The sequence below is a fragment of the Apostichopus japonicus genome, chromosome 12 (genome assembly GCF_037975245.1).
Source record: "Apostichopus japonicus isolate 1M-3 chromosome 12, ASM3797524v1, whole genome shotgun sequence".
Lineage (NCBI taxonomy): Eukaryota > Metazoa > Echinodermata > Holothuroidea > Aspidochirotida > Stichopodidae > Apostichopus > Apostichopus japonicus.
In genome coordinates this window covers 21,816,222-21,843,734 of record NC_092572.1, presented here as the reverse complement: position 1 = coordinate 21,843,734, position 27,513 = coordinate 21,816,222, and the positions used below count along the sequence as shown (strand labels likewise).

Genomic DNA, 27,513 nt, shown 5'->3' with positions numbered 1-27,513 from the left:
AAGCATTGTAATCGGGTCTGAGTGTTTGTGTCTTCAGTTTTTTCCCTCTCTTTATAGGGTCCTTGATGGGGACTTGAGTGTCCCTCCTGATCCTTTTTTCTACTAAACTAAACTAAATCCGCCATGATTTGGAAAATTAAGATTCTAGTCGGAATATTATGATTTTACACCCCCAATCACAAGACCGTGGCAACGTCCCTGGTACATTGATGCAACTTACATCGGTATGTACGATATGATTGTGTGTTGCCCAGTCACCTACTGGACTACTAGGGCATTTACATGTAGCACTATGGGTAGCTCACTGTAGAACTTCCATGTACACACTAGGCACATATATACAACACTATGTACGCGAAGGCACTGTGTAGTTCCCGTGAGAAGTCGGCCACGCGTAACGTAAGGTCACTCTTCATCTCGTTTCACAGTGAGCATGCCAAGATCAATGGAGCTGATCCTAAGCAGGATATCAGATCCGGATCTAGAGTAAAAGCACTCTTCCTCTTCCTTCCACCTCCTCTGCCCCTCCCCTGGACTTCCCCCTCCAGTGGCGGAGCGTCCATACAGTCAGGGGGCAGATGCCCCCCCCCCCCCTGACGGACTCAAATGGACTGCTGGCGCCCTTTTCAGCTTTTTACTTATTCGCGACTATTGACTTTTTATTGCGCGCTCATTTACCTATTGACATTTGTCACATTTTGTTGGCGATGACATCTATTTTTTCTTCGTTTATCTACAAATTAGCAATGCCCGAGAAAGGGTCATTTTCGGCGATCTAGGGAGAATCTTTACTCAACAAATTTCTGTACGCTCCGGGCCAACCTGTGGTGGCGCTCCGCTTAGATAGTGTCGAAAGCGCCCCTACAGACCATTCTGGCCCCCCTGACCGATACCCTTAGCTCCGCCACTGCCCCCCCTCCTCTCACCTCCACCTCCCCTGGACTGCTAGGATGTAAACTTGCTTTTAAACGAGGAGTTAGGACGTTTGCAAAACCTTTTTAACAAAAACAAGAATATACGTGTGTAGTGTCTACATGTTCTTCCTCTAACGTGAGGAGGAGTAGCGTCTGTATCTGGGTTTTTGATAGAACATTTCATGCATGAATTGTCCAAAATATCTTGAAATTTAAACGAAAATGCGATATCATCGTAAAACGGGAAAATCGGTAACGTTCGGCGGTATTAATTATCGCTAATTATCCATATTTATCATTGACAGATCATCGAATACACGCTGGCCCGAGGATTAAGCTGACAAACAAACAAACACCCACTAGTGTCGCCTTTTTTACTACAATGGCAACTTTTTTTTCTAATCAGAGAAATTCGACCCGGTAACATATACAGCTCCCTTCGTATATACTAAAAGGATTGGTTCAGTTGTCATACATGTTTATGTTATATGAAAGAGCACAATAAAAGAAACACAATGGTGAAAAAAAATAACCTTTTCGGTTAAAGAGATATTCAAGTGTGAAGTTTTATCAGATTGTGTAGAAACTGCTGAAATCTGACTAGCTGTGGTGTCACATCCTCACATTCCTGAAAAGTCTTTGTTTTTTTCTCTAAATATTTTGTGAGATTTCATGACTTTCAACCAAAAGATATATCAGGAGATCTCATATTTGTCAAAGGAAGTATTTGAGATTAAACATCTGAAGAATTTTTGATGATATTATTTTCAAATGTGTTACAAAATGTAAACAATTTTTAAAGAAATATATTCACAAATGTTAAGGAAGTGAGGATGTGACATCACACCCTCACAGTAAGTCTTTCTACTCCAATTTTGATATCTTCAAAGTGTCATAACTCCTTAACAGAGCATGCTATCATGGTAGTTTCTTCACTGTTCTTTTTGTCTTTTTGTGCTCTTCCATACAAAATAGACATGTCAAACACCTGAACCAATCCTTTAAGTTATGTTCATAGCAATGAGTCGTTAGGTTCCTGGTAGTTGAATACCTTCTTCATAATACCCGTGTAGATTGTGTACTTTTACTGTTGCCTGTTGCTATCAAAATCGAAATTTTGACTGCTTTAATCTATATTTATAAGATTGGAACCTTGACTTACTTTCGTAGAGTTGGTATATTTACAAAGATGAGTTTGAATGTTCAAAAAGTTGTCTGAGTTTCAATGGGATATTACCACCTGACCCAGCAAAACTCGATATTGCAAGCAGTCTCATGCCACTGACACGACTTACAGTATACAACTAATGTATCCTAGGAGGACCTCCTAAGAGGAAATGATTACTTAATTACAACACCGTATTCCTTTGTCAAACTTCGTATATATACGCTATAGCGTTAGTAACTGCAAATGCACATACACTTAGGACACGGTCATGTAATTCACGGAAACGCTCATCATGAAGATGTTGCCGACCTTTGACCCATGGTCTTGTAACTCTACCAGCACTCAGGACATCTATGATGCATTCCATATCCATACAATCTGATAATCGGTATAAAAACTTCCGATTGAATCATTTTCTCCACAGGACTCATATAATGATGGGTGTATTCCGGAAATGTATACTTCTGGCAGTAGGTAGCATACTTTTCATATACCTTTTATACATTGGCCTGAATTCTCGAACAACTCAATTCTTTGGTAGACCAGCCGAACTGACAGTGAGGGACGAGCATTCGAGGTATGTAATGTGAGATCATGTATAACACGTTGACACACTCTAAACAATCAAAAATTCATTGTCAAATCGAAATTAAATGAAAGCCAATGAAGTGTCTATTCTTATCCTTATTCCGGCTGAAAAGGGGTACGTAGCACTCCTCTCCTTTACACACATAAACACCCGCTTTAATTATAAAACTTCAAAAGTACGAGACTCTTCCTAATGCATCAGAGGTGCTCCTGTTAATGCATCAGAGGTGCTCCTTTTTAATACATTAGAGGTGATCCTTTTAATACATTGGAGGTGCTACTCTTAATACATTAAAGGTGCTTCATTTGATACATTAGAGGTGCTCCTTTTAATGCTCTAAAGGTGCTCCTGTTAATGCATTGGAAGTGCTTCTTTTAATGCATTACAGGTGCTCATTTTAATACATTAGAGGTTCTCCTTTTAATGCATTAGAGGTGCTCCTTTTAATACATTAGAGGTTCTCCTGTTAATGTATTCCAGGTGCTCCTGCATGCATTTCAAGTGCTCCTTTTAATACATTAGAGGTGCTCCTTTTAATACATTAGAGGTGCTCCTTTTAATACAGAGGCTCCTTTTAATACAGAGGTGCTCCTTTTAATGCTCTAGAGGTGCTCCTGTTAATGCATTCTAGGTGTTCCTTTTAATGCATTACAGGTGCTCCTCTTAAATACATTAGAGGTTGTCCTTTTAATGCATTAGAGGTGCTCCTTTTAATACATTAGAGATGCTCCTTTTAATGCATTAGAGGTGCTTCTTTTAATACATTAGAGGTTCTCCTTTTAATGCATTAGAGGTGCTCCTTTTAATACATTCTAGGTGCTCCTTTTCATACATTGGAAGTGCTCCATTTAATACATTAGAGGTGCTCCTTTAATGCATTAGAGGTGCTCCTTTTAATACATTGGAGGTGCTCCTTTTAATCCATTAGAGGTGCTCCTTTAATGCATTAGAGGTGCTCCTTTTAATACATTGGAGGTGCTCCTTTTAATGCATTCTAGGTGCTCCTTTTCATACATTGGAAGTGCTCCTTTTGTCCATTTTGTGATGTTTGTGTCATTTAACCCTTTATTTTCCCTTCATTAATAAACACACACACATTTGTTTAATTTTGGTGTTTAAATGTGTGGTTTTATTCAAACAAACAAAAAAACAAGCCTAATGTACTGATAACGTTGCTGTCAAGTAAAGATCTAATTGGCGTGACCAATTATAAACAACAGTTTGTTCGTGCAAGGTTTTAAAAATATGGCGAAATACTGAAAGAAATACAAATACACTCAACGCCATGCGAATGCCAAAAGCCATCATGTCTTGTCAAAGTTCATATTTTGTTTTATCTTTTTAAGCAAGGAACAAAACTAACAATAAGATTGCCCTAACGTGTGTAACGTGAAAAGATTGTGATTTGTTTGATTGCCGCCACATAGTACATGGTAGCAGTGAAAAGGTTTGAAAAAGCACGTATGATGAACTATTGACCTTACTATATACCTCTCCCCTTGAATTTGTTCAGTGGCCATACAAATATTACTGATTTTGAACCTGCACACTGATTGGTATTCTCCATGAGTCTCTATACATAGCATTTCGTCTCTTAAAAACTCATTTATTCCAAAAATTTACAGTGATTTGACTTGCATATTTGTGTACTTGTTTAAGCGCTTTGAGGCCTTTGCATAAAGCGCTCTATAAATATTTGCTTATTATTATTTCTTCCTTAATTGCAGAAGTGATCGAAACTCGAAGTCCAGTAGTGAGTTAGTATATCCATCCATAGCCAGTTTCCATGATGCAACTCAGCAGCTATCCACAAACTCTTGTACGCAGCAACTCAACAGTGTTGCCTTCGTGAAAACATTTAAAACTGGTAGTTCCACACTTGCAAGCATCCTTGCGAGGTATGGGTATGAGAGAAACCTTTCTTTTGCTTTACCCAAGTCGGAAATGTTCTTGAGTACTACAACTTTCAATCCAAAGACGTCGAATTTGCTTTCCATGCCGAAACCACCAGGATTTCACATTCTGAACAACCACGCGATATTCAACAAAACAGGATTTCAGGAAGTAATGAGACCAGAAACGAAGTATATAACAATTCTGAGGGCTCCAATCAAGACGTTTTATTCTTTCATTGCTTACTTCCAAGCACTTAAATCTTTTAATTTCACTGGCGATATATTCTCACCCGATTTCCCAATGCAGAGTTTTCTTAATGTCGTCGGCACAAAGCGTACCTTTAGAAGTGGGTTGCTCCACAATGGGCAGATGTTTTCATTGGGTTTCGACACGTATACACAATCAAATGACGAAGATGCCGTGGCCAAGAAAATAAGTCAGCTGGACCTGGAATTGGATCTTGTTTTGATAAACGAATATTACGATGAATCTCTTATAATTTTGAAAAAGATGATGTGTTGGCAATTCGAAGATATTCTTTATATCTCCAATAAAATCAGTGGAACGAAGTATAACTTTCCAGAAGAACACGTCACCCATCTTAGAAAATGGACGGCCGCAGACAGCGCCCTCTAAACCACTTTAATCACACACTTTGGAAGAAAATTCAAGCTTACGGCTCAATGTTTACTGAGGATTTGGCATATTTCAGATCGCTAAATGGAAAAGTCAACAACATTTGTTCTCGTAATAAAATAACTTTGGATGATGAATACTCTTTTCCGGATCTGACGTTAGAGAAAGGTACTTGGACTCAATTTTGCAGTGATATTAAGAGGGAGTGTTACTCATATACAGAATTGTTGCGAAAAAAGTATTCTTAAACCATGATATTTCGGGGTGATCTGACTAAATTCTTACTTTACCGAACGATGTTAGTCAACATGTCAATGTAGAATATATATAGGGCCTTCTCTAACCGAGGGAGTTATAATCGTACATGATCAAACTTCGAGTTTGTTTATGAAATGAGCAAAATATTAGGTCAAGGTTCATTAAAGGACTGCCTTATTTCTAGTCTCATTCACACATTGTGTAAACGATCATTCAAAGATTTTCGCCTAGCAAAAGCTTACACTGGCAACAAGACCGAATGTCAGTAATATATACTTTATGCCAAAAGAGGGACGGAATTTCACCGTAGGACATTATATCAGGCCTTCAAACCAATGTAGGCCGTGTCTCCAATCATCTATATATTCGAAAGGAATAGAGCAAGTGTCAACGTTCAGTTAGCATTAATTGTGAAAATCTTCTAATGCCAACCATTCACTTAGGACTGTTGCTGACTACGCCTTGCACATACATTGTCCCTTAACGAACCAAAACGTGACAGTTGATCGATATTAAAGGCCAAAATATTTTGATACCTAATCACATGTATGTACCACTTAATTCACCTGATATCAGGATACACTACGTCACCAAATAAAAATTAATTTCATAAATCGCACCTTGACCCCATTGTAAACCAACATCATATATGAGATTCGGTTACATTCCATCGGAGTAGATTATTCGTCGTAATTATCAATTATTTGGTATCTGTGTCTTATAAAGCTAAGTAGCTAAGTAACAATGGAAACGAACTGTACGAAGAAATGCTAGATATTGACCTCATCGGGCTGGAAATGTGTAAACTCTTTGTAAAAATAACTATTCCTTTGAAACTATATAGCAAATCGATTATATAAGAGAGTATCGTCATATAACCCTTCATTAAAATGTTCATGAACCTCGATTTTTATTATCAGTGGTTCAGAAGTTTATTTCTTGCTGTAATGATACCATTAATAGCAATTTGAAACGATTACAAGTGTTTTCAATTGGTTATAAGAAAGAAATCTGTCACTGTTTTGCTATAATTGTAGACTCTTATATATATATATACACATCTAATGGTTAATTTATTTGCTGATAAAACGTCAGTATTTACTGAAAGCGGAGTATCACAACAAACGATACTTTGATTATGACAGCTATCGTCGGAACAGGGAAGGGGAATATCTAGCTGCCTCTCCCTAATAGCAAAGTGGGGTGGGGGTGGGGGCTAGTAAGATATAACTCACTCACAGTGACGGCGCTACTGGGACATAAAAAGAAATCTCATCTAGGTATTCCCCTCTCCCAGTTACCCCTAACCAGCCTCGGAGCTTCTCCAAAAAAAAAAAAAAAAAAATAGAGCTAGGCTAATCGTCTGAATTATTGTCTCAAAGCCGCCGACGATCAGTTTGTCAACTTCGAAAACAATTCTTGCTCGCCATATAATTGCAATATTTTAGGAAGGTAAGATATTTGGACCATTGTCAAAAGATAGCACCACGTTGCGTCTAACTCATTTTAATTGTAAAGGGACACCTTCCCCTCCCCTTAGACCCTTGTTCCATATCAATGTAATATTTATAGCCACTTAAAATAAATTCCTAGTTGCCCCACTAGGTTGCCTGAGCTAAAAACCCAACTGCTCACTCATTTTTCTAACAATTGATCCCCTCCACCTAGTTGGTGGATCACCCAAATGCGCCATTTGAGCTACACAAATACATGCTGAAATCGTTATAAAGAAGATTGCCTCCTTTAATTTCCTTGTACAAACCGTATATTCAAAGCAATGTTAGTTCCGTTCAAACAGGAATTCTATATACCTCCCCATGCATCATCACACTACACTACCGAATTGCCATGGGATTGTGTAATTGACCAGCTTCAGTGCACAGTTTGATCCAGAGAGGAAAAGTTGATGAAAGTTCCGATTTGCTAGGGTCGAGAGTAGACCAGTTAAGCCGTTTCATTTTCGTTACCAGGCTCATATTCCGTGACGTTTTTCTTAAAAAAAGGAACCATTCGGTACGAGGCAAGAATGCATTTAGGAGCGTCAATTGATAAGCCTCACTGCATGTCAATCGAATATAATCAAAGCGGGTGAGGCATATCCAACACAATGTGCAGAATTCCTGACCCTTAATACAAACTATAGTTCTCCTGCAAAACGATTCAACCGTAAAATTCTTCTTAGTACGGAAAATACATTAAGGGAAATACAACAATGCGCTCGTTTTCCTTCTGCAAACCGAGATTTATTCTTCCAAGGAAAGGCCCGTATCGGTGAAATTCATTCATTTTATGTCTTGTCGTCATTCCAGTTACTTTTGGTTCTTACGTAGTATTTCCTTGATAACCTAACATAGTATTTCCTTTATAAGCCTAACGTAGTATTTCTTTGATAAATCTTACGTAGTATTTCCTTGATAAGCCTTTAAAACAACAGTTAAGATATCAATTTCGTCCATTCAAATAACATTTTGTTAATGCTATTATTCAGTATATAGGCTGTACACTTCTCGCTCATTATGATACATTTGAAATTAAACTTGTGTATGCGATGGTGTCTCCTCTTCTTGGAAGTTCCATTACGACGTCATGGCAACATATTATGACACTTAATGTAATGCTGTCAAGTAGGTATGATCGGAGTCCACAGATCGGGATACCCTGACAGAGAAAACAAAAGAGTTAAATGGGTTGTTAAAAAAAACATTTAGCCTATACATGTAGCCTACATGTAGCCTACATGTAGCCTATACATATATCCTACATGTAGCCTATACATGTAGCCTATACATTTAGCCTACATGTAGCATATACATGTAGCCTACATGTAGCCTATACATGTAGCCTACATGTATAGCCTATATATGAAGCCTATACATGTAGCCTGTACATGTTGCCTACATGTAGCCTACAACTGTTAAGTGAGAGCATCATAGCAGAAACGTGAAAATACATTGAGTGTAAAATGCATTACATAGTACTTTTTACGTGAACTCCACTGATTCATATTCAATTACTTCATTATTGGAATTTGTCGTAATTCGAGTAAAATGTTTTGAAAATAGTAACTTCTTGTTTTTGTGTTTATCTGGAGTGCTTTGGTTTCCTCATACCTTATTTTAATTATGAATATACGTTCAAAGGCCTACATCCTGACATATTACTCACATATATGTATACCCAAACAATCGTTCTGTATATTTAGTGCTTGGTATAGAGTTCACCTGAGATTGCTTACACTGCTTCAATAGTTTTGTTCATACTTCCCTATCGACATTTTTTCGATGCATCAAATAATATGTATTATATAATACGATAAAGACGAGTGTATACTCACTGACTGTACCCACTACTGTTAACGGTGGGCTGACAAGAAGCTTGTAAAATAATATTAAAGAAAAAGTCAATGTTGTATCTACAAACAAATATTGTTTACCAAGAACTAGACACTTAATTAATTGTTCAGTACGTAAATCTATCTATAAGTCTACATATATTATTAAGTTTATGAATTTAATTGCTGATTTTGAATTGTAATCCTTTCAAGCTTTAGTTTCATTAAAGTTTACTGTTCATAACAATGGGCATTGTCTATTGCCTTTTGTCTTCCTGTCAATGTAAGCATCACAGATTAAAGTCAGCGGCAACAATTGTCACCCCCGTCAGAACCTTTAACACAATAGTTGCTACTAATTGTGTTAAAATAAAACAATCCGCTCCCCCAACCCTCTCTTCCTTTTCCATAAGAAAGATGGCTGTGGTACTATGTTTTGTTTTCATTCAAAACATTTGAACGTATTTAAAATTAAAATTAAAAAATCAATTCTTCTAAAATGATATTGCCTGACATAAACCGAATCTATTTTTAACTGATTTTTTCTTCAAGGACTAAAATATAATATTGAGCCAATCTCGACCCTTTAAAGCTCATCCTGTAAATGATTGTGTATCCTTCTGATCTACAACTTCAGATCCTACGTCATAGTTCGTTTTATCTGTCGTCACATAATAATAGACACTATTTCATAAAAATGCATAAATCTGTGGAAATGGAAAAAAAATGCCTAAGCGATGAACCCCGACTAACTATCCTTGCTCCGACTACTATGATTAGTAAAACACTTTCAACATACCTGTTTCGGCCATGTATTCCGAACTTTCATCAAAACTGCTGTCGTCAATGTCGTCGTCAATTACAGACCTAGAAGAATATTAAATGAAAATAGCAATACAAATTACAAGTAGTTATGAATTCCATAAATATCAAATGCATTTTAAATATCATAAAATGATACACATATAGTTGTGAGCTTATGAAAAGTAAAGACTTATCAAACATTTTTTTTTTCTGTAGACTACATGAAAGAAACTGAACAAATAAACAGTTGTGTAAATTAACTAAATTAATATGTAACTATCAAAATTAACTTTAGGACGATAACGTTTGAAGAGATTGCACCTGAACAAACCCGTGGACTTTGATTTGATACTGCGTAGCTGCCCTAGGAAGCTGTGTATTTTTCTTGGTTTGTTACTCCCGCCTAACCAGTTTAACGTCATATCTCATATATGTATCAACGTTATGGTTTGACAAGAGACAGTACACAGTGGTCATTGAGAGGAGTGGTTGGTTTTATCTACTTTGAACTAGGACTTGGGACTCAAGTGCTGTGTGACCTGATTTGTCTCCAACCTGAGTTGCTTTGAACACAGCATTGTCACCGACTTTTACTAACTGTGGACGCGGATTCAAACTTAAAAGTCGAATCTTTGAGTTGGACTACATATAAGATAATAATCAAATGATTGAATGTAACCTGCTTATCACTTGGAAGTGTTTAGTGAAAAATGAACTAAACAGAGAAACAGACCTCTCGTATGCAGTATTTGTTAATTGCGGATGAGTAAAGCCTGAAGAGCAATGACCATATAGCAGTTCAGAATTCACCCATTTGGAACGATGTTAGATCATTTTGACATGAACATTTATCTTTAGCAACAATAACTTTCATTGATGTAGTTCTAAGTCTGGAGTTTTATTTTACTTTCACTACCTTGTGTTTTGTTTCTTATTGATTTATGATTTCAATGATTATGCTGAAAGAATAGCAGTCTGTAATAAAAAATGTGATAACTGACAGTACGTTGGCCACACTTGTTTGAATGCCGTTGCAATAGTAATTGTTGTTGAAAGGGGAAGCCATGTCTATATCTTGAGGCTTTAATTGTAAGGGTAACATTGTTTCCTGTAGAGCGTTCGATTGTGTCCTTAGTTATGCAGAATAAATATCTTAATAGAGAAAACGCAATAAAATGCCAACTCGGGTGTTTTATAAATAGCTATGAAAAGACATACATTGGGTCATGCTGTGTTGAACCAGGAAACTGTAATTTGTCTGCGGTTGCTACAGATTGACAGAGAGAGAGAAACAGAGAAGAATGTAACTTCAAGTTCAAGCAAGATTCAAATTTTTAAACACTGTAGACTCGGAGTAGATCACAACGTTGGTGAATATAAGCGTGGGAGCCCAATATGATTTCGGGGGGGGGGGGGGGGGTGGGGGCTGTAACGACTCCCCCGAATAATATATCCACATTTTTTTTGCGTTCAACATGTTAATGTACATATCATACAGGCTTTTACAATAGTAATGGCGATTTAGTCGGGCAAGCTTAGAACTTTATTTTAATTACCAAGGAGAAAATTTTTCGAACTATTCATTTCCTTTAGCTACATCATTACAATTTATTTTCTTTTAGAAGGTGCCCGAAAAATTCTGAGAATATTGCCCGAATTTTCACCCAAAAATATATATTCCCGCCTCTTACGCCTGGTGGTATCACTTGATAACTAATATGTATGCTTTGGAATGGAAACTACGGAACCAAGAGTAAGTTCAAACTTGGTATAGTAGCAGAACACGGTCACCTGTCTGTTCAAAGTTCATATTATAAAATAGTACCATGGTAATCTTGTATAAAGCTTTGCTGTACCCTTATCGCAAATAGCAATATTATATATATGCTGTCCATTGTTAATGGATGTAAAAGTATTTCCAATTTCTGTCATTCCTGTTGCACTTATTTCATAAAATTGGCATTGATTGGACTAAAGTATATCTAAAGCATTATATTAATAACTCTGCCATTTCATGTTTTGTTATTAAATTCTACCCTTTTCTGTGGTTTTAACGAAATAAATACTATAAAAAACAGCTGCGATACTTACTGATATCTTGATACAATGTATCATTTGTATTCTGGAGTTTCATATTCTCTGGCTGACTGCCAACCATGACTGCTTTGAAGGAGGAACTGACTGTAGTGTCATTGTAGTTACGTGTGTTTCTCGTCGATCTATTAAATCCATACCTGACGACGCAATAACGTCAAGGATATAAATGATAATAATGATTAATAACGATAATAAAAGGATTTATAACGCAGAGGGTCCAATGCGCAGAGAAAAACGACCAACATACAGACACACACACGCATACAAGAACAATCAAGAAGTTAACAAATGTCATCAAAAGCATGAGCCATTAACTAAGTTTTCAGTTTTTCTTAAGCGTATTGATACTTGGGACCCAGCCTAACTTCAAAGGGTAATGTGTTCCAAATATGCCGTGAAGCCGCTGCAACCAAAGATCCCCCTCCCCGACCCGATTTGTTTTTGCTTCTTTCTGGCGTGACAAATTCCAGGATCTAAGATTCCAAGTAGGATAATGCTTGAGAAGCAGACCAGCCATGTAAGTACAGGCACAATTGTTTAGAAATATTTAAACAGACAACGTTATGGTTAAAGATGTTTCTGGACGTAACAGGCAGCCAGTGAAGATCTTTTAAAACTTGGGTGATATGATTAGAGTTTCTGTGTATAGTTAAAATACGGGCTGCTGTATTCTGTAATTTCTGGAAGCTGTGTGATGGTCTTCTTTGGTAGATAAATATCTTTTTCATTGTCGAGACGAGAAGTAACTGTTCAGTTGCATTGAACGGACAACATTACACATATTACATCAAGAATTTCCAGGCTTAAGAAGCTTGAGTGATCTCTGAATACGAATCTTACTGAAAGTTATCGTGACTTTAGATAACTGATGTATGTATTGTATGTATTGTATGTATGTATATATTGTATGTATTTTAGATCCTCCTGCAAGCAGGAAATAGCGAAGAAGCCATCATTGGTATATATCAAAGCCGCAAGCTGACCGAAGTCAGTCTCTAATATTCATATTTAACGTCCATGATTATGAATTGTCAATTGTCAACTGGACGACATACATTAATCTTGGAGTGACTCGAACTCGGGACCTTATGATTGAAAGGCACCGGCGTTAACCACTGACCTAACACTCCTAGTGATGTGATTTGTGTTGTGATTTAGCCAAAGTAATTTAGCCAAATGTGATTGAGCCTAAGAGGATAAATATATTTGCTATATATATATATATATATATATATTTGCTATATATATATATATTTGCTATATATACATATATATATATATATACATATATATATATATATATATATACATATATATATATATATACATACATATATATATATATATATACTCTTTGCATATTATTGAATAACACATTAATTACTCGTATACTAGAACTAATCTACTGTATGAATTCTTTAACTAAGGGAAACATGCTAATGTTTGATTAGTCATAACAATAATTTCTGTATCAGAAATGACATAATTCATCTACTATTGAACTATGTAACAGTCACAGTTCAATTACACATGAGCAAAGGGCGTATAATTACCTGTGGTATCTTATCGGATATGGCATGTCTGTAGCGGAATAACGTTTCTCTAAAGAAGAAGGAATCACAGAATAAATCATTGTCATCGTCGTCGTCGTCATCATCATCGTCATAATTATCGTCATCGTCGTCAATGTTATCGTCGTCGTTATAATAATATATATTTATATATAGCGCTTTACATGGAACTGTAGTTAAATCTTAAGACTGAAGTAAAGATCTAGGATTCATACAGAGTAAGAAAATAAATAAAATGGTCAAATCAAAGTCAGAAAATCAATCATATTTTATGCACAAATATGAAACGCCCTATCACCAATTAAATTAGGTTTTCTCAATGGTTGATGAAGGGTCGGGACTTTCTAGCTAAGAATAAGCAAATAAAAACAAGTCGTGCTTATTGTAATACAGTCGCTTCAATGTCGACGTCATCTGCATCACAGATTGATACCATCTTGAAAAAGGTATCAATATAATATTAAATTATAGTTAAAACCTAGACATATATGTAATTTCTACGTGAGAATGGCGATGTAATGGATTGCTCCACTAATCCCCCCCCCCCCCCCTATCTTTGCAGTCAATGATAACATGATATGAGGACAGGTAATGATATTAGTAATGAACTATTTTACTTACTCCAATATTTTAGCCCGCAGAGGATGCACACAATCAGCGTCACCATACACAATATAATAATGGAGAGTTTCCATTTGGAAAGATCTTTGCAGCAATTAAAAAGATAATTAAAAAGATAATTTTTAAGCATGGTAATATATTTCGAGTGCGATCCGACATATGTGATGACATAACATTAACTTTATCAGCAATTCACGTAAGCTACCGTAATAATGCTAAACGTCGATGTGTTATAGGTGACATACGATCATTAGAGTATAGTGTACAGCCATGAGAAAATAGTCTCAGATGCATCTACTAAAATGACTCTTTTTTGGCATGTTTTACTATTCATCATATTTTTATGCTTGGATGTTAAAGGATTGAAGGTTTTTGGTGTTTAGAAATTTTGGGGTAAAACAGGAAGAATTTTCCAGAGAAATAACTGGCAGATGGGTAGAGAAATATTATCATACCTTTTTCAATTCTAAAATCAAAATCTAAACAGTCTTCGTAGGTTTATTTGATTGTGCAAGGTGAGTCCATGGATAGGACATGTCAGTTTAATGCTCATATATATGCCCTAGGGGCCTTGGAATGTGACAACATTAATGTGTAAGTCAATGGAGCAATTCATTGTGACACATGTACGTTTTTGTGATTATATGAAACATAATATTCAGCCGTGAAACACAAAAGAGTCATACTATGAAATATTGAAATACTATTGAAATATTTTCATCCGATATATCATCTAAAGCTAAGAAGTCCGATATATCATGTAAATCTATAGGAAGTCCGATATATCATGTAAAGCTAGGAAGTCCGATATATCATGTAAAGCTAGGAAGTCCGATATATCATGTAAATCTATAGGAAGTCCGATATATCATGTAAAGCTAGGAAGTCCGATATATCATGTAAAGCTAGGAAGTCCGATATATCATGTAAAGCTATAGGAAGTCTGATATATCATGTAAAGCTAGGAAGTCCGATATATCATGTAAAGCTAGGAAGTCCGATATATCATGTAGAGCTATAGGAAGTCTGATATATCATGTAAAGCTAGGAAGTCCGATATATCATGTAAAGCTAGGAAGTCCGATATATCATGTAAAGCTAGGAAGTCCGATATATCATGTAGAGCTAGGAAGTCCGATATATCATGTAAAGCTAGGAAGTCCGATATATCATGTAAAGCTAGGAAGTCTGATATATCATGTAAAGCTAGGAAGTCCGATATATCATGTAAAGCTAGGAAGTCCGATATATCATGTAAAGCTAGGAAGTCCGATATATCATGTAAAGCTAGGAAGTCCGATATATCATGTAAAGCTAGGAAGTCCGATATATCATGTAGAGCTATAGGAAGTCTGATATATCATGTAAAGCTAGGAAGTCCGACATATCATGTAAAGCTAGGAAGTCCGATATATCATGTAAATCTATAGGAAGTCCGATATATCATGTAAAGCTAGGAAGTCCGATATATCATGTAAAGCTATAGGAAGTCCGATATATCATGTAAAGCTATAGGAAGTCTGATATATCATGTAAAGCTAGGAAGTCCGATATATCATGTAAAGCTAGGAAGTCCGATATATCATGTAGAGCTATAGGAAGTCTGATATATCATGTAAAGCTAGGAAGTCCGATATATCATGTAAAGCTAGGAAGTCCGATATATCATGTAAAGCTAGGAAGTCCGATATATCATGTAGAGCTATAGGAAGTCTGATATATCATGTAAAGCTAGGAAGTCCGATATATCATGTAAAGCTATAGGAAGTCTGATATATCATGTAAAGCTAGGAAGTCCGATATATCATGTAAAGCTAGGAAGTCCGATATATCATGTAGAGCTATAGGAAGTCTGATATATCATGTAAAGCTAGGAAGTCCGATTTATCATGTAAAGCTAGGAAGTCCGATATATCATGTAAAGCTATAGGAAGTCTGATATATCATGTAAAGCTAGGAAGTCCGATTTATCATGTAAAGCTAGGAAGTCCGATATATCATGTAAAGCTATAGGAAGTCTGATATATCATGTAAAGCTAGGAAGTCCGATATACCATGTAAAGCTATAGGAAGTCTGATATATCATGTAAAGCTAGGAAGTCCGACATATTATGTAAATCTAGGAAGTCCGACATATCATGTGAAGCTAGGAATATGCGGTTATTGCGACTCGTCTCTGAAAATCGTTTGTGTTGTCTTTCTTGATAAAGTACTAATTAAGGTTGAGAAAGTTCTCTCGTCACTAATACACTTGAAACTGTACTTTCGCTTATATCGTTCCAATGAAATGTTGAAACTTTTGTTACAATTTAATTAAATCTTCATCCTCATCTACCATTGTTTCATACCCATATACTAGTCTAAGAAGAGAAATATATAATAATATGTACACATACCCATATACTAGTCTAAGAAGAGAAATATATAATAATATGTACACATACATATACTAATCTAAGAAGAAGAACATATACTAACATGTACACATACACATACACTAGTCTAAGAAGAGAAACATATAATAATATGTACACATACACATAGTACTAATCTAAGAAGAAGAACATACTAACATGTACACATACACACATACTAGTCTAAGAAGAGAAACATATAATAATATGTACACATACACATAGTACTAATCTAAGAAGAAGAACATACTAACATGTACACATACACATATACTAGTCTAAGAAGAGAAACATATAATAATATGTACATATACATTTACGGTAATCTAAGAAGAAGAACATATACTAATATGTACACATACACAATTACTGATCTAAGAAGGAAAACATATACTATAATATGTACACATACACACATATACTAATCTAAGAAGAGAAACATATAATAATATGTACACATACACATAGTACTAATCTAAGAAGAAGAACCGATTTGATTTCACTCTTAGATTATCTCATTGATATTCAGCTAACAAGTTTATCAACAAATAATAATAATACTCCAATAACCTTTCTTCTTTTGTGTGATTCAACATTAGATGTTGAGTAACATGGCATTACTACATCTCATCTACCATTGTTTTACAGCGCATATACCAATCAATTTTTGCGTAACAAAAACGGTGTCAAATCGCGGTTGTAACTAAATTTGTGAGGTTGAAGAGCAGTTAAGTGCACATTTCTGGATAACAAGAAACTTTAGGAAGATTCGATAAACCATAACGGGACCACTTACGTTCAATTCTGAGAGTACTCGGAGAAGAAAACATTGGAACGCCAAAACCGTTGAATGCGGAACATTTATAAGTTCCCTCATAATCCTTGGTCACGTTAGTGAATTCAAACCTCCACGTCCAATTCGTTTGTGTACGCGCTATGGAAGCACTCGGTACAATCAGAAGAGAGGCCCAATGATCGACGTTAACAATTTTCTGAAGTGTAACTGTTGGTGTTGGATTTGAATCTGTGCAGCATTCAATAAAGAAATCTGTCCCTTCCTTCATATTAACCACCTCTGGTGATGTCATTTGTACAGTGACTGGGTCTAAGTGATGGCGAAATAGAGAAGTTATTCATTTCTTCCTGAAACTTACGTAAGTATGCCAAATAGAAATATTACAACTACAGTCCTAAATATCTCTGTATTTGTTTTCAAATATAAAGAACCTTCCTGTGTAGCATTTCAATGGTGTATGTAAATAATTTGTTTTGTTAACTGTTTTACGTGACTATCACACATATATGCGTTTGACTTATTTTCTTTAAGTTTACGTCAGTATATATGTATATTCGTTTACATTACATAGCTTCACATGAACTGGTTAGAGATCTAATCCTGGCGCTCTTTGAACTACTTTGGACATATACCAGGCAATTATCTTGATATGTTTTACATTCAACTGCAAATATCGGTCATATTTTTTTCCACGATTTGTGTATAAAATTAACCTATATAGTAATCCGATAAAAAGATCGCTATACAGAAAACTGAGAACGAGGAAAAGATTCGGTAAACTTTAATCTATTGCTACTTGGAATTAATTAACGTTATTGGCAGGTTGCTTTTGTTATGAGTGTGATTTATTCATTCAGTTTATTACTTTTACTTGCTTTCACTTGTAACTAGGAATTAATTAACGTTTATTGGCATGTGCAGGAGTTTGTCATGAATTTGATTTATTCCTTCTGTTGCAATTCCTTGTTTTTATCCAGGCAGTTTACTATTGCCCCCCCCCCCCCCCTGCAATTGTTCCTACGGTTTTTGTGTATTTAAGACACGCAAAAAGTTTGAAAACTTGGCATTCGCGTGACAAAATAAGTATCAGAACTATGGCGAATTCCCTTGCAAAATACGTTTCTGCACTGGTATTATGAACTAGATGTGTTTTGGTGTCATTCTTTCGAAATTGCACATGTCATTCAAATGCTTTGTGTCAATTCGTATGTAAATCACAAGGAAGTAACATTTGTACCTGACACTTCTGTGAAACCAGGTATTGGTCACCGAAATATGAAAAACTAGTTTTTCGACGTATATACCGGTAAACTTATATGAATTCGCTACCAATAAACACTACAGAAAAAAAAAACCATTTTATGGTAATTTAAGCCTCATATTAGGCCCTCATAAATGTGCTCAGCCCATTGTAATGAAACCCATATTTTTATGTTAAAGTAAATGTGGACGAAATGTGATACCATAAATAGGCTATCAAGTTACATGGTTTACACTTCAGTATTTACCTGCCAAAGAAATAGTCGAATATGCATCTTTCTAATCATTTCAAGGGGTATTATCTTAGTCAAAATAAACAAAGATATAGCTTGGAACTTGAAGATGTTAAAACTTACACATGACATCAATGTAGACCGAGTCACTGACACCTCTCGGACTAATCTCATTCATAGACGTACACCTGTATCTACCGGCATCATCACGATTAACGTTATTAATACGGAATAAACAAGTTATTTTCCAGCCATTTCTTGAAGCAATCGTAGGTTCGTGGTTGAGTATCTTCCAATCGTTGTTTAAATATCTTTCAATTGAGACATTTGGTTTGGGATTTCCGTCAGCCTCGCATGTTATGGTTAATGCTTCACCTTCTACACATGAATGAGTAGATGTTCCATTAGACCAATTGCTGTCGTATTGGACAGATGCAGAATCTACAGAAAAATAATTGCCATTTGATTCTTTCAAGGCATGAAATTTAGACAATGCTGAAAATACATTGACTTCTTCATATAATTATAAGCCATCCATATTTGAAGAAAGACATTAAATTATAATTCCTAATATCATTGTTTTGTGTGTCTTTCCAGACATAGATGATATGATAAACAATGGGAAGCTCGTTTCTCACCTCATACATATGTAACCTGTGTAGATTTATCGTTACCTTAATGAATAACAAATGAAACAAGAATGATATACAAATAAATGAAATGTATAAACTCACATACAACATTAAGGCTGCTCGACAAAGTTATGTTAAGCTCATTTCGGAGTAGGCAAGCTACACTTTTGTTATTTTGCCAACGCTCTGCATAAAAAGACGTTTCGCTACATAGTGATGTAACGTTCATATTGGTGCTCGTTTTACCGAGGGTCAGCGGTTCTTTGTCGATATACCATTCGAATGCTAATTGGTCGCCATTTGAACTTCCGAATTGTACACAGCATTTGAATTCAGCTGTTGATCCTTCCTCGTACATTCTGAACTCTTGCCGCATCTCTGGATACCCTGCCAAATAATAATTAATATTTATTAATTTATTTATGATGTCGGGTTAATTTTTTTCTCAATAGAGCAGCAATTTAGTTCCGTATGGTAACAACCATCCATATTTATATTTCAGTAATCCAGCAGTTTAGATCGGGAATTACAGTAGATTTAATTTAAGTAATTCGATAGAAAAAGTTAGTTACATCTATTTATTTAGTTTCAGCGGTGTAGTTCAATATGGTAACAACCCTCCATATTTATATTTCAGTAATCCAGCAGTTTAGATCGGGAATTTCAGTAGATTTAACTTAAGTATTTCTACAGTATAGGTTAGTTACATCTATTAATCTAGTTTCAGCGGTGTAGTTCAATATAGTAACAACCCTCCATATTTATATTTCAGTAATCCAGCAGTTAAGATCGGAAATTTCAGTAGAATTAATTTATAATTCTACAGTATAGGTTAGTTACATCTATTAATCTAGTTTCATTGGTTCAGCGGTGTAGTTCAGTATAGTAACAACCATCCATATTTATATTTCAGTAATCCAGCAGTTTAGATCGGGAATTTCAGTAGATTTAATTTAAGTAGTTCAATCCACAGGTTAGTTACACCATTACTCTAGTGTAGTTCAATATGGTAACAACCATCCATCAATTAAGTTTCATTATCTAGCAGTTTAGTTCGTCACCATCCATTTATTAATATAGTTTCATGATTTTGTTTTCATTACGGCAGCATCCCTTTATTCCTGCTAGTTAATTACTTCAGCAGTCAACTAATACGGTGAAACGATAAAATACAACTATTAGTTAGTTTCATTAGGTCAGTAAAGTAGTTCAGACTATATTAAGTAGTTTCAGTACGTCAACACTGTTACGTTCAGTAATTTAGAATCCCATCCATAATTTTTACTATCATTATGAGGAAAGCTTCACATATATGTTACACAAATACCACAATCATTAGGGCGTAAGTGAAAAGAGGATATTTTGTTAATTTGCATTTCACTTTATACTAGTTTATAATTCTCATTTATTGCAGAAAAGCAGTGTCGTAACATATTTCGATCTATTCTGAAGCTGCAACAATTACTCAATATTTTATCTTAATAATGTGTCGTTTTTATTGGATGAGGTGTGATTGGAGAGGAATTTAAAGAGTAGGATGTCACAACATGATTTAACTTTGCCATGGCAAGAGAATATTAGCAGCAAAGTATATCATTAAAAACCAATTTACTAACCTTGAACCTGTAACTGGAAGTTTTTATCCTTAGAAGTACCTCTTGATGAATAACAAGTACACGAATAAGTCCCACTATCTGAGAAGGTCACATTCGATATCGTTAGTTTTACATCAGATCCATCAATGTCGGCATCATATCTGTCCACTTGAGATGAAAACTGATTGCGAACGTCTAGACGCAGGATTACATTCTCATTTTTCATCCATATTACTGAACTAAGCGACTCGCGTGACTGGACGTCACACAAAAGGACCGCCCTCTGTCCTACTAAAGCTGTTCTTCTTATGATCTCATCGCACGAAACTGAGAAACATCAATTCATAAAGAAATATACACATATCAAATATAATTAAGAAGAACAACAACAAACTATTAGTTGTGAAAAGGATGTTTCATTTATTGGGTTGAGATATAATGCATTTAATGTCTGAAATATTTGGCAAGTCAGTAGATATGATACTTAAATTCAATTTAACACTTAAAGCAGTACTGTATGTTTACGAAATAAAGTTTTACCACCGTCAGTACAAATGTATGTATGTAGTTTAGATCCTCATGCAAGCAGGAACTCGCGAAGAAGCCTCATTGGCTTATCAAAGCCGCAAGCTGACCGAAGTCAGTCTCTTACATTCATATCTAACGTCCATGATTATAAATTGTCAATTGTCAACAACTCTGTAACTGGACGACATACATTAATCTTGGAGTGACTCGAACCGGGGACCTTATGATTGGAAGGCACCGGGCTAATGAATATTCATAATTAAAATAAATTATTGTAACAGAAGGTGTTTGGTACATGGCTCCTTTCATTTTCGAAAAAAAAAATGGTAAGGTACCGGTAGATTAGATCTAAATACCATTTAAAGCAGATGTACCTGTATAACTGCAACAATATATAATAAGAAACAGTGTGCAATGTCTTTATCACCAAGAATATAACCCGATTAGCAAGGTGGCTGCAATAAGGCCAGAACGAATGTTTCGTAATGTACGAATGTGATATTTTACTAAATATTACAGGAAAAACACCATGGATCTGATTGAGAGTACACCCACATGGTTACTTTGAAAATCTTTAAGAAGTGCTACCGATCTTTAAATGTGAAAGAAGGATTACTGGAGAACACACAGTAATAGTATAGAGTAACAGTCTGACAAAATATGAGTGAACACAAATACTTCTGTATCTCTGGTAGTGGACCTAGCATGAGGCGGTCATAGTTCAGGTGCATACCGGTTGCGTCTAATTTTAACATTAACGACACACGTAAAGGTTACATTTAAGAACAGTATTGAACATATCACGCATAATCTGCTAAAATGGGTACATAAATACACATTGTTATTAATACATTCATGAAATGCACGCATAAGATTAGATAGACGCATAGAAGATTAGATAGACGCATAAGATAAGACTAGGAGTGTTAGCTCAGTGGTTAACGCCGGTGCCTTTCAATCATTAGGTCCCCGGTTCGAATCACTCCCAGATTAATGTATGTCGTCCAGTTACAGAGTTGTTGACAATTAACAATTCATAATTATGGACGTTAAATATGAAAGTAAGAGACTGACTTTGGTCAGCTTGCGGCTTTGATAAGCCAATGATGGCTTCTTCGTGAGTTCCTGCTTACAGGAGGATCTAAAATACAAAATACATACATACAAGATAACTCTCTCCTTTCAGTTCCTGCAGTAATGTTGATAATACCTATCAACCGGTCAACTGCCCTTAATGTCACTTACCTTTATAAGTAATACAGGTCACTCCAAACACAAGGACAGACACTGTCCTGATAAACTCTGTCCACATGGTTTATTGGTCACTTGTGTGGTAGTGGTGAGTAGCATCCGATGTTCCATATGAAAATCATACAAGGTTCGACATAAAATCACAAGAAGAAATCAACCGGAATCTGCGCACCACGAGAAGTCAGTTTCAACACTCTTAAAACGTTCAGCCGAGCACCTAAGCCATAGAAAAGCAAAGAAAGACAATGTGTGAAATAACCCATAAAGCTCTCCAAACTAATAACTAACCTAATTGAACAATGCCCAACTTAGTTTACTGCTTGGGTATTCATATATGAAAGGGAAAGTTAAATGTAGTGAAACTACATCAGACTTTCAAATTCAGAAAGCACTTGACTGAATTTTAACCTCTGATATTGATGATATTAACTGCATTAACATGAACCCCTTGATATTTGTATTACCTTTACCCCATCGGAACATGGTCGGGTAGTTTTCTTCCGTAATATTCAATGGTAAAAAAATATATATAATTAAACAACTGGAGAATGTAATTCAAAAGAAGGAGAAAAGCAGTACATGTAAACAAATCTGCGCCAAATTGTTATATGAAGATTTAAGATTGGGTGAAAACCTATAAGTTTATATTGTGAGGTAGATATACTCTATAATCTAAAACGTTGTATCTAAACTGATGTACAGTTTAAGTACATTATTATTTAAAAAATACATTTTTAATTTTTAAGAAGAGAGATAAATAGTCTAAAGTCTGACCTTTTATTTCAAACTTTTGACTTAATTCTGACTAACAAGGTAAAAATAAGTCAAAATTATGACTTTAAAAGTGAAACTTTTGAGATAAAAAGACAAACTTGTGACTTTAGATGTCAATATTTGAAGATAAAAAGCCAAATTTTTGAGATTTGAAGACACTTTAATTCTTCCTTATGTCCCTATTAAGCCACCGTACAATTCCACTTTGTTTCAAAGATAAATTCCGATTACATGGACAAATAAAATCAGATTATTGTCATATTTTCTGCATTATAAAGACATAAATGAATGAATTGATCAAACTTAGCCCTAAAAGCATACATGCATCTAGTATTGCCTCGGTATTTCACAACACACATAAATGTGTGACGTCACCATATACATGAATTGTCGGTCTTACAGTCATATCATTCCGTAACTCGCCGTTATTAGTCGTGACGTCAGAGGCAAATCCAACTAAAGAAATTCTGATCAAAGGTATGTATATAAGACTAATCTATTCAAATCTGTTCAAAGAATTTCAGAAGACATAACTTCAATCGTTATGATACGAGATGAATAAAGCGTGCCGGAATATTCAGAATGGTACGGGAATGTTAGTTTGTGTATACTGCTCACAATCGCTTAGTGTAAATACAATATAACCAATATAAAACTAGATCATCTTGGGTTTTGGGGTTTTTTATTATTCTTTTGTCCTTTTTCTCCCTTGGCGGCGGAACTTGGGAATTCGTTCAGTCTGTTGCAAGTGATGCTTTCATCCAAACTGTTATAAAAGGCTTTTTTCTTTGTGTTTCTGTTTTTCAGTGGTCGGATTAATCGCATCAAGGCTAGATCAAGCAGGGTAAGTATACCTTCTTGATTCAGAAAATCACGAATGTCGTTACCAGCTTGTGCGTTAATCAGCTTTCATCAAAGTATGCAGGAATTTAACTGCTATATTGTTAATTAAATAAACAGCTATACTCCCATACAGGAAAGATAAAAGACTGGTATATCTGATCTGTCGATCCACTGTATAGGCCTACACGTGAAGGCCTGTCTGTGTACACTGTACGTGGGCTTTCAGTACATAACCTTCATAAGCAGACTTAACTTCACCACTATTCCTTCAATCGAACTGGGGTTGAGAGTGGAACAAGTTGTTTGTTACACAGGCTCTATTTTGGGTGACCTGTCTTAAATATTAACTTCATTTGCACACTTCGGAATGGATTATCTTCTCCACAGTTTTGGTACTGAATTATCTTTATGTTAGTACCAATAATATTCATGGACAACTGTTCCTTATTGCGGTTTCCAGTAGGACAATATGATATATCGTATCATGGACAGATAATATTACCGGAAAAAAATATCGTGTTTATTCCACACAAAGGCTGTTGGAGAATTTAGTCTGGTATAAGCCAATGCGAACAATTCCAACTCGTAATATGGAGCACATTTTACTAAAAATTCGACATACCGGAGATTTCGGCAATATTATGGATTCATATATACCAAATATGTTGACAACAATATATTCGTAATGAACTTTGTCATTGTAACATAACAATTATTCTCGAACTGAAAAACGAATCTATATATATTTTCGGAACCCACATTATCGTAATTCGGAATTAAATACAGGATTTTCTTGCGTTCTCAAAGGCTAATTGGATTCGTAAAGGAATTAAAACCAGGATTTTCGGATCCGAACTAAAAACAGGTTTAATGGAACTAAATTCAGGAAATTCATAACTATATACAGGATTTTCTGAACCAAATTCAGGAATTTCGGAACTATGTACAGGATTTTCGGAACTAAATACAGGATTTTCGGAACTAATTACAGGATTTTCGGAACTAAATCCAGGATTTTCGGAACTAAAGACAGGATTATTGGAACTAAATTCACGAAATTCAGAACTAAATACAGGATTTTCTGAACTAAATTTAGGATTTTCTGAACTAAATTCAGGAATTTCGGAACTATGTGTACAGGATTTTCGGAAATAAACAAAGGATTTTCGGAACTAAATACAGGGTTTTCGGAACTAAATCCAGGATTTTCGGAACTAAATTCAGGATTTTTTAAAACTTTATACGGGGTTTTCTTGCGTTCTCGGATCGAGTGATTGAATTAATGACTAAACTATCGTAGATCAACCCTTTCTCCAGATAGTGAGGCTCTCTGCCCATTTTGTAAGTAGATTTGTTTACAATTTAGATTAGGCCTAGTCTGTTTCGTATATGTATACAGATATTCAATGATAAATCTAGTTAGTAAGTGATGTAAGCCACAGATATTCATAATAAGTTAACTCCAAAAGTTTTCTAAGCCACACATATTCATAGGTATACATATTATGTAAGTGATGTAATGCACACATATATTCATAATAGATTAGCTATGTCAGTTGTTTCAGCCATAAATTTTCATAGATAGAGTAAACGTGTTTCGTATGTACTTTAAGCCATATATATTTAAGCAAATAATCATAGACTCGTCTATTATTGAAGGGATGTAAGCCACAGATATTCAGAGCTTTTCGTTTGTATTTGCAGGATTTTCGGAACGAAACACAGGATTTTCGTGGGTTCTCGGAGTGATTGGATTCAAAAAGGAACTTGCGTAGATCAATGAACTGCTTAATGGCAACCCTCTGCCCCGGATAAGGAGGTTCTCTGCCTATACGCCGTACCGAACAAAAACAATCAATCGGCGCCATTTTGAATTTCCTTGTCCTGGATATTTTCAAGGGATATCTTTATTTCCAATCTAAGTTGTGTCGGATTCTATTTGTCAATCGTGGTGATCGACTGATCTTTTACTTCGCCGGTCCGTGGTAAGTATCTAGGGACAGTAAGGGGACCGAGGGGGAGGGAGGGAACAGATGAAGAAGAAAAACCGTGAGTACACTTTTACTATACTAAATGTTACGGATCGTCGTAATAACACTGGCAGAAGTCGCACTCAAAACAATTTTATCGACGTACATTGAGACCCAATTTGAGAAATAATGTATTCAACGGATACGAAACAAAGCTTAATGAATTACAAATCCCAACGTAAATTAAAAATAATTATTTGTAATTTAAAACTAACTACGCATAGTCAAGATAAGCCATTTATAATATCGATAAAAGAAGTGTACTTAAAACTCGGACAATTTTTAAATATCTAATTACAAATGGGGAATTAAACAAATTTAATCGATAAAAAACGGGATTAATTACTTAATTCTATATCCATTACAAATCCCCATAACTTATCTCGCGGATAAGTGGATCAACTTTAACCAGCGATTATCAGAAATCTGACATTTCATTCTCCTTTAAGAGAGAACAATATTTAGCCCATGCCTCTACGTTCTCTTCACGTTCTTCAAATTTGAAGACCACGAAAGTATCCATTATCATTGATGCTTTTACTTTCATTGACCTCGTGAAGTTTGACAATGTTAAGTTATGCACGCTCCGTACAGGGGCATGTATTGTGGGATTGCTTCAGCTATAATTTGCACAATTCCATTGATTGATGAAAACAAAAAATCATATCAGTACAAACAGCTTGACTGTATTTGACAAGATTGTGGAAGAGTTTCAATAAATACTTTTAAATCAAAACAACTGATAGCATCGCAACGACCAATGCACATACTGTACCAGTTCAACCATAGCATTTCACTCAATAGGTACAAAGTGCAAGCAATCCTGTACAACGGTTTAATTTCAAAGTTACAAGTCACGGCTGATCTTGATCCATGTCTTACTAACAGTGGTATCATTATACTTCCATGGTATTTCACTACCAACCCCCTCTATTTCCCTTTCTCAACTTTTAAAGGTCTGAAGCTATGTAAACTGTACCTTTAGCAATCGGTAACAAGCGGCACCATTCCTCCAAAGTTAACTGTGAAACTTCCAAGTTAAATAGGTCTTAGTTATATCTACTCAGGTTACACAATAGAAGATACAGTTTAATAAACCTTCTCCAAATTGTTCCATACTACTCATACAATCAAATCATCCAGAGAATGGACTTTGAACCCACTAAACGAGTCCTGAATATGATCTATCAAAGTCCAAGGATAACCTGAGCAATCCTAAGTACAATACACAAAACTAAATGTGCCACCTGTGCTGCCACCAAACTCGAATGG

General features: G+C 35.4%; 2 protein-coding genes across 2 annotated transcripts; one reads left to right on the top strand and one right to left on the bottom strand.

Moving 5' to 3' along the window:
• The first annotated feature begins 1,241 nt into the window (after window positions 1-1,241).
• On the top strand, window positions 1,242-6,302 carry LOC139976712 (galactose-3-O-sulfotransferase 3-like). The gene is made up of 3 exons (XM_071985378.1): window positions 1,242-1,334; window positions 2,507-2,659; window positions 4,399-6,302. Exons 1-3 carry the CDS (start codon window positions 1,297-1,299, stop codon window positions 5,201-5,203), a joined length of 996 nt encoding a protein of 331 aa, XP_071841479.1. The 5' UTR covers window positions 1,242-1,296; the 3' UTR covers window positions 5,204-6,302.
• Window positions 6,303-6,659: 357 nt separating this feature from the next.
• On the bottom strand, window positions 6,660-27,478 carry LOC139976711 (neural cell adhesion molecule 1-B-like). The gene is made up of 13 exons (XM_071985377.1): window positions 27,221-27,478; window positions 22,589-22,811; window positions 20,837-21,142; window positions 19,323-19,607; window positions 18,712-19,029; window positions 17,096-17,404; window positions 13,886-13,969; window positions 13,247-13,295; window positions 11,688-11,830; window positions 10,815-10,863; window positions 9,592-9,659; window positions 8,796-8,835; window positions 6,660-8,119 (listed from the first exon to the last, which is right to left on the bottom strand). The coding sequence occupies exons 2-13, from the start codon at window positions 22,653-22,655 to the stop codon at window positions 8,068-8,070; spliced, it is 1,770 nt and encodes a 589-aa protein (XP_071841478.1). The 5' UTR covers window positions 22,656-22,811; window positions 27,221-27,478; the 3' UTR covers window positions 6,660-8,067.
• Between the last annotated feature and the right edge of the window lie 35 nt (window positions 27,479-27,513).